The 9,283-nt window shown below is 39.5% G+C and overlaps 1 protein-coding gene across 6 annotated transcripts in view; it reads right to left on the minus strand.

Annotated features, from left to right (window-relative positions):
- LOC133870691 (uncharacterized) overlaps positions 1–8,062 on the minus strand; it is a 44,427-nt gene extending 36,365 nt beyond the window's left edge. For 4 of the 6 annotated variants that reach the window (XR_009900766.1, XR_009900765.1, XR_009900764.1 and 1 more), the window contains exon 1: positions 7,999–8,058. Coding sequence is in view for 1 of the 6 variants with exons in the window: in XM_062307873.1 (XP_062163857.1) it covers positions 4,412–5,065 (654 nt within the window). In the remaining 5 variants the exon portion in view is untranslated. Of the gene's footprint in view, positions 1–3,968; positions 7,313–7,998 lie in introns of those variants that run through there. The other 2 variants (XM_062307873.1, XR_009900769.1) reach the window with 2 other exon arrangements.
- Positions 8,063–9,283: the final 1,221 nt, after the last annotated feature.

Genomic DNA, 9,283 nt, shown 5'->3' on the forward strand with positions numbered 1-9,283 from the left:
CCCCCTCCGAAGGAAAATAAGTATTATCATAGGTAAGTAAGACATTATAGAACGACCTGACCTTAAACAACCATCTCTAGAAATGAGGCCCAACAAAGCTTGTTTTCTTCGCCCTGTCTTGGTCTGATGAAATGCAATAGATTGAAGAACGAAGTAAAAAAAATTCACCTCCCAATCATGTGCTGCTGTGATAAATTAACATTTCACTGATGAGAGTCATTGGAAAGTTGTAATGATTTGTCACGGAAGCATCCTAAAAGTGAGTAATACTAAACAACTTCGGAAATGCTACCTTAAGAGTTTGATCCCCACACCACACATCATGCCAAAATCTTATTTTAGAACCGTCACCCCACCTCAAATCTAGTAAATTTAGAAAACTCCCCCAAACCCCTCCTAATACTTTTCCAAAAACCAACCCCATACAACCCATTAACATCATTAGAACACCACCCACCTCACAAACTGCCATATTTAATGTCCACAACCACTTTCCACAAAGTCTCTCTCACAAGCGTAGCACTATAACCATTTTCCCAAAAAGAGCTTGGTTGAACAAAAGTAAATTCCAGACCCCTAAGCCCCTCTCAGAAATTGGAGAACAAACCTTAGATAACCTTATTAGGTGAAATTTAAACTCTCCACCAATACAGCCCACAAGAAATCCTGTTATGATTTCTCTACACGATTGGCAACACCAGTAGGGAGGAGGAAAGAGACATGAAATAAGTAGGCAAATTAGACAAGGTGCTCTTAATCAATGTAATCCCATCACCCTTAGACAAGTACAACTGATTCCTACTAGCCAAATGACACTCTTATCTTCTCAATAATGCCATCCAAATAAATTTTGACCTTAAGAGAATGTCCAAATAGAAGACCTAGATATTTCATAGGCAAAGAGAAAACTCTACAACCAAAAATACAGGCCAAACCTTCTACATCATCAACATTGCCAAGGACCAATTTTGTTTAGCCAAATTAATCTTCAAACCTAAGACAGCTTCCCAAATCTACATACATAGCACACCCGATCTCCCACACTATAGAACCTTCTACATCATCGACATTTCCAACCAAGACCGATTTTGTTTGGCCAAATTAATCTTCAAACCTCAGACAGCTTCGGAACATATGAATAAACAACACAAATAACGCAAGTGATCTGGGTTTGCCTCAAATAATATCAAAGCGTCATCCACAAACAGAAGATGAGAGATGTTAAGCCCATCAACATTCCTGGATTCTACACAAAAACCTAATAAAAACCCCTCATTCAATCTAGGATCTCTTACTTGAGGCCTCCATAACAATGACAAACAGCAAAGAAGACAAAGGGTCCCCATGTTTTATGCCACGAGAGCAATTAAAGCATCTCATGCGAGTGTCATTCACCAATACAGAAAAACGCATCGAAGAAATATGATGAGCTATCCAATTATGTCATTTTTTTCCTAAAACCTCGCCTCCTTAGCATATGCAAAAAAAAAAAAAAAACAATTAACAGTATCATAAGCCCTTTATATACCCAATTTACATAGCACACCTTGCTCCCCAAATCTAATTCTGTTGTCGAGGCATTTATTAGCAATGAGAACAGAATCTAGAATATGCCCTCCCCTAATGAATGCATTCTGAAACTTGGAAATAATATTCTCCAAAACCATTTTCAACCTATTAGCTAGAACTTTGGGAACAATTTTGTAAAATCCACTCACAAGACTAATACGTTGAAAATCTTTAATATTAATACACCTTGATTCTTTGGATAAGTGCAATGAAAGTTGCATTAAGACTTCTTTCAAACTTGCCTCTAGCATGGAAGTCATAGAAAACATTTATTATATTTTATTTTAAAGCATCCCAACAAGCTTACAAAAATGCCCTAGAATAACTGTCAAGGCCCGGGGTTATCATTGTTCAAAGCTTTAACCACCTCAAAAACCTCACATTCCTCAAACGCTCTCTCGCTCTCTAACCAGTTAGCTTCAACCTCACCAATGGAGTCAAAAGAAAGGTCATCCAATTTAGGCCACCAACTAAACTGCACAATATACAAACTACTATAGAACTATACAATGTGTTACTTGATTTCAAAGTGATTGAAAGACATTGTACCATTACCAATCAAAGATTCAATGGAGTTATTTCTTCTATTCAAGTTGGCCACTCGGTTCAAAAACTTCTTGCACTTTCTCTCAACCACAACGCTCTCGATTATTGCCTCCATATGAGTAGTCCTCTCCAGTTCACTAATAGCTTTCCTCATTTTCTCCTAATCACATAAAGCTTCCTCTCCTTCAATAACCCCTCTACAAAAATAAGCACATGTTTACTCAAAATATTCTATAAGAATCTGATATTCTCTTAAAAGTTTATTATGTTTTGTTTTTCGAAAAGTCTTGTGTTTTGTATTTTGAAAAGTTAGTCATTTGTTATATGTTTAGGAAAACGTGTTTGTGTTTTTGAAAACAAGAAAAAAATAAGTGTTTTCAAAAACATTAACAGACATAGCCATGTCTTTTCTTTTTTCTTTTTATAAGTAATTGCAATTTTATTAGAAAAAACAGCGTAAGGCACACCTAGTATACACGGAGTATACAAGAAGCAATAGCTTCACCACCGACCCAACAAGGAACAACCCACAAAAGGACCCAACCCTAAGCCCCTAATGCTCACAATAACATAGCCATGTCTTTTAAACAACTAAGGGATTTAAAGTACTAAAAGGAATACTTGACTGCAATGAAGAAATATGTCACAACCATAGAATTGCTGGTCATGTCTGTGCCATACTCCCAAAATGATCAGTCACTATTGAAGCTCTCTGGTATCACTTATATAACCCAAATTTCACTTAGGGCTGGACACACCCCACTCAAGCCAGAGCATACCTAAGCCACCAGGAAGGTTCCCGACTGGACTCGGCTCAGGTTTAGTATCCATTTTTGAAATTTTGCCTGAATCAACAGAATTTGATAATCGTTTAAAAAAAATGTGATATATATATATATACACAAACTTTTTGAAAACCCTAACCTTCTTCAAGCCTTTCACTTTGCACTAAATCCCAAATCCAGGGTTGGGTATAACTCTAACCCCCACTTCTCTCTTTGTTGTTGCCGCCCCTTGCTGTCGGCTACCAATCCAGTGATCTCTTTACTGCCACCCCGTTGCGTCTATCTACTACTTCCAAAATGCGTCGAGGATCCATGGTCATCAACGAAGACTCTATATGTCACCTCTCTCGCAAACCCCGCATGCAATCACACCTCTGTAAACCTGTCGAAAATCTCGATCAAATGTAAACCCATTGAACAAAGGAGGTTCTCGATGTACAAGGGGAGGAAGAAGAATGTGCATTTGAGGGCAGAGAGTAGGGTGGACAGGGCGGTGTGGGTGGAGGTGCCAAGGGCGATGAAGATGTTCTTGTGAGTGTCGAATTCAAACTCCGACGGCAAACCCAATTCCGAGCCAACCTGAGAATTTCGACACCGCGCAATAAACACCAAATACTGCTCGGGTCAGTAAAGGGTTTTTCGTTTCTAACCCCCTTGGGTCGAAATTCAAAAAGCATAGATTTCCACGCCAAAAGGCTTGGTAACCAGGTCTAGTTTCACTAAACCAAGTATACGACAAATGTGAGACTCCACATACGCTTATGCAACACTTTCACAATTCTCACCCAACCAATGTGATACTTAACATAATACCTTTACAATCTGGGATATTATAATCTTTTTTTTTTTATTAGTAATGTAATTTATTAAAAAGCGTAAGGCTTCCCTAAGTATACAGGTAATATACACAAGAAGCTCCAAACGAGCAGAAGAAACCCAAACACAGCAACACCCACAAATCCCACACTCGACAAGCCCTCAAACCCAAAACCCACAAAACAACAAAGCCCAAACCCACCCCCCCCCCCCCCCAACTAGGCACAAAACGCTTGAAAGCGTGAATCTTACCTTTCCCCCGCCAAGAGGATGATCCCCTAGCATCATAGTTGATGGAGCATTCTAAGTTTAGAAGCTCCCTTCTACCTTTTACCTTTCGAGGGGTAACCTCTAAGGTGACATCGATCCCCTCACACAGATGCCCCATCAAAGCCCAGTCCAAACGGGTGATAGGGGAGAAATCACCCAAAGAGTAAGAAAAACCTGTCTTCCCCACCCCAGAAATCTTTGTCCACCTCTTCTCTATCCACCCATCCCGAAGATGGATCCAATCCAATCCAATCAGCTACTTTTGGGACTGGACCAAGCCTGTCACCGCACCAGAAGAGAGGCGGGGCTCAAAACGCCGACATTGCCTCGGCGATTAAGTTATCGTCCATATTCAAAAAATTTGTTATCCCTCCTCTTGCTATTATGGAACTTCACAGGTTTGGAGGTCAACATAGACAGGGACCCTAAATCAATAGCCCGAAGCCCTTCAACCATGACACTCGACTAATCCTCTGGCCTACGAAGCCCTCCCGGAGCCAACCTAGAATGTGGTTGCAGGGGCCATACCTGAAGCTTCCTTGCAGCGGGGACAGAGGATTGAGAAAGCCACGCCGCAAAAGACTCTTCACCGGTTTAGGTTTCCCTCCATCACTGGGCCAATCCACCACAGCAAAAGATGCCAAAATCTTAGATTCCGACATAATCTCAAGGAATGTCGACAACGAGCTTGCAGTCCAGGGAACATTGGCGACACCAAAACTCGTTGGGACAAACCCAAAAGAGACCCGCGCCGAAATCTTTGGGACTAGACCAACCGGAGGAGCCTTCGTCTTCTCCTCCATCAAAGTCTCTGACATCCTCGAGACCAGACCAACCGTCAATGGAACCTCTGGCATATCCTTCATCAAAGTCTCTGACGCCTCTAGAACCAGGTCAAACTTGGACTTAATTATGGAATTGGGCTTAAGAGGCCCTTTGGAATAAAATTGGAGCTTGGACTTGCGAATGGGATAAGGTTTGGGCTTGTGTGCTCGCCTAAAGGCCCATGGACCCGTCTTGCGCCTAACGAGCTTACGACCCATCCCAAGCTTCACCAGCCCAACCAAAAGCAAAGCCATCACCCAGTCTAAATCCCCTAGCACCTTCTTGAAGCTACCCTTCCACGCCCAAAGGAGAGAAAACAGATCCTCCTTTTTTCTCTACACAGCCCTACCCTAATTGGCAGCATCACATGATGAAACGTCTGCAGCATGATCAATCTCATCTCCATCAACTGCACCACCACATGAATTTGAAACAACTTTGTTATACTCAAGGGATAATCCAGTGTCTTCGAAGGTTCCTCCTCCACAAATGGTTCAAGAAACACCCCCAGCCTAGGACCAAGATTCTTCTCATTCATCTTCTTGTCCATAGCAGAGTCACTAGAATAAGGAAGCCCTCTCATGGCCTCAAAGAAGGCCATTTAGCTCCTCAAAGAATCTAGTCCATCACCGTCCTTCATGACCTTCTGGCAACAAAATAAACCCTCCCCGACACCCCCACAGCTTGAGCCGCCACCTCCAAAAAGCATTCAGCCCTATTGCCACCCCTCTGAACGGTGATGAAATTTGAAGCCATCTGGGTGGTTTTGACAAACTCCTCGACTCTAGTACTCCGTAGCACCTCTTCTAACGTCACGATCAACCAAACGACACATCAAGGGCCCAAGGATACAACTTCAGCATAGCCTTTTCTCCTTACATCTAGCCAGAGCTCTGACTTACCTTTTTCCACCAAAAAAGAGAATGATTTGGCCTCCACGAAGAAGCGCTCTCCATATCCAACCTCACGCGGCCACCCCAGAAGAATATCGCATCATCATCAGAGAGGAGAAGCAAACAAACGCAAACCCCAAGCAACCAGACAGAAAATCGCTAACAAACTCCGGCTAAAGAAGCAAAACAACCTTCCCGATCTAAACTAGAGCGGCCTGTAAACGCGCCAACGCGACAGAATCTCATACTCCGAAGCCGGCCAAGCTCTGATATGTCAGAACGTAGCAAAGCCCTAGCATGACGCGCATGCACACGAAACCACTAGAGAGAGAGAGAGAGAGAGAGAGAGAGAGAGAGAGAGAGAGATTTTTCCTCAAAGAGAGAAAACTCATAAGAAACAATACTATAACATACAAAACCCAAATATCAAATATACATTATAATCTTCCCACTCAAATTCTTAATGTTCCAGTTAGGACCTACGTTGAGTAACAGTGGAACAAAGTCACGTGGCATTACTAACCTCACTTTGGTATTATTTTGTCACAACCCAACAACACAGTAATCACTTATGAGCTATATCCAAAATAACTAGTCAATACAAAAGCTCTTTGGTGTTACTTAGTCCCACTTAGTACACAAACCAATTTGGAACTTAGCGTATGCTCATGCAACACCTTAAAAATTCGTCTATCCAATATAAGATTTCACACACAATCAAAAATCTGGTGTATCACAATCGTACCACTCAAATTCTTAACATCCTTGTCAAAGACCTAAATGGCATTACAAACTTAACGCTGATACTATTATGTCACAACCCAGAAAAATGCTAACCATATCTATACTATACCCCAAAAGGATAGATCACTACCGGATCTCTGAAATCACCTATATAACCATATTCCACTTAGTACATAACCAATGTAGGACTTAGCAGATGCTTGCACAATACCTTCACAACCCAAGGTATCAAAGAGAGAGGTGGGGGAGAGAGTGATTACTTGCTGTTCATTACAACTTGTTCCATTTAGACAAAAGTATCAATAACAACCATAACACCAACAACAATGCCACCTTAAATTGTTGAAACTATAAAACACAGTTATTGGATTCCCCAACCCCCTAGGGAACTGAGTTCAAGACTGTTGACCTCAGTCGTGGTATGTTCGTGTTTCAGCTCTCTACATTCAGCAATCCCAATTTTAAAGAATAAACACTGATTTGATTGATTAAAGAATAAAAAATAATGATTTGATCTATTTTTAGTTTTCAAAAAACTAGAATATTTGATTTGGTCTCATACCTAAATAAAAATATTATCTGATCTTTAATACTTTTGATAAAATAAAATAATTGAATACTAGATCTCATACTCAAAATAAAAGATCTGACCTACTTTTTAATATTTTCTGTCGATGTTATCTTTTAATCTTCTCTATGTTTATATATTCGACAAAAGTAAAAATCCACATAAAAATATATATAGACGTATGTATAGTCACAAAACATCCCAAATTGGCAAACCAGCGAAGCCTACCCCAACTGAACCGTGTAGTGGGCACAAGAGCCACCGCATTCCCATACCCATACCACACTCCAAGCAACCTAGAAACATACAATTAAAAAATAAATAAATAACTTCCCCACGCCCCTACCTCACCTAAACTAAAACATAGAGACAAGATAAAGATTGCAGGGAGTACTACAATCATGAGAACAACGGAAAAGGCATGTCATACAGGAGTATAAATTATCAATTACTACCACGGAAAATTGTCCCGCGGCTGTGCAATTATTGTGTTTACACATAATTAAATAAATGTAAATACCTACAAAATGATGCAACTAATGAAATCGAGTATCTTATATGTTCAATTAAAACATTTGGAGGTTTAAAAAAAAAAATGCGGCATTCTCAATATTTTCTGTTCTCTTCCTTGATAAAATTAAGTGAAAGAACCATGAAATATTGTACGGAACTTATTTATAAAAAATAAATAAATATTTGTACGGAACTCGATTGTCGCAATTATGATGATTCTCCGGGAATAACAGCCATAAAATATCGCAATGGTAAAGAACCAAAACGTTTAACCCCCTGACATAAAAGTTCACATCTCCGTGAAAAAGAATACAGGTGAATGCATCCATTAAGGTAAAGTTTAAATTTAAGCTAAAACAATAAAAAGGAATGATCCGGAGAGTTAAAAGCTAACTATACCATCCACCATACACAAACCCCGCATAAGAAGATATAAAAGATAAAGAGAGAAACAGTCGTAAATTCTCACCTGATGGCTGAAGACAAATCTGCTTCGAAACGAAATCTGCTTGTGATCTTCCAATTAATATCTGAAAATACTCAAAACGAAATAAATAAACGTAGTACTCTCAAAGAAAATGTGTCACTGAGTTGTGCAGCACAGTACTGGAACAATATTTCAGTGCTCCGTTTGGCCGCTATAAAATGTAAAGAAGAGAAAGAAAATAGGGCTACTAGCGTGCCTGTGATAAGATTCGTAGGGTTTTATTTGCCGTTATTTTCCCATGGTTCCTCGGCAGACAAACGGATCCTAAAAAGAAACCGTCCCAAGGCCATCATGCTCCCGAGAAAACACGCTGCAATGTAGAAACACGAAAAGTTATAGCAAAATTGAGATCTGGTAAACCCTTCAAGAAACAAAAGTACGACGAGCGAAGCCTCCTCGTTAAGCGAAAATATACGCAGGAAAGAGCAGCGATGCAAAACCTAGGTCAAGAAAATCGCAATCTGAGGCAGAAATATAGGAGAATAGCTGCGAGAGAAATAATAAGCGAAACGCGGAATGGGAATAGTGGATCCACTTCATGAGGAAAGGCAATGAAATTGTAGCTGAGAGAGAGCTGAGAAAGTGAGCGAAAGAGAGGAAGACATGAAAAATATCAGAGTATGAGATGAAAGCGATTACACGTTTTATGAGCGAATGGAATATAATAGCTGGGGCTGCCCCCACTAGATCTAACACTCTTTTCCTCTTTTCTTTTTTTAATTTGATTCCTTTGTTTTTTTTTTTCTCTTTTTTAATTCATGGTGGTTCTAATTCTTCTAGATTGCGTTTTTTTTTATGTTTGGGGAGTGGGGACAGGTGATGCCTCATCATAGCAAACAGGTTATTTAATAGTTTAATAGATTGGATTTGAGTCGGCTTCGTAAGCCTTGAGCAGATGATTGTTGCCATATTTTTTTTTGTTTTCTTTTTGTGTTTTAAGGAATTTAAGTCATTTAACAAAAAAGAGGAATAACAATTATAAATTTATAACATTACATGACAACTTTACCCCATTCCATATAATATGACGAAGAGTTGTTTCTCTTTTCTTTTTTTTAAAAAAAAATTATACATACTCCCTTTAAATTATCATATAACTATAAAAAAAAAATTACACAAATTCCTTTTGAACTATCATTTAACTGTAAATTGTCAATGTACCTACCAAATTACTAATTGTATCAATGTCCTCCTAAATTACCAAATAATGTCAATGTCTTTCTAAAGATAAAAATAACCCTCCATAAAATTATAAAGGGTTTCAAAC

Source organism: Alnus glutinosa, chromosome 6 (assembly GCF_958979055.1).
Source record: "Alnus glutinosa chromosome 6, dhAlnGlut1.1, whole genome shotgun sequence".
Lineage (NCBI taxonomy): Eukaryota > Viridiplantae > Streptophyta > Magnoliopsida > Fagales > Betulaceae > Alnus > Alnus glutinosa.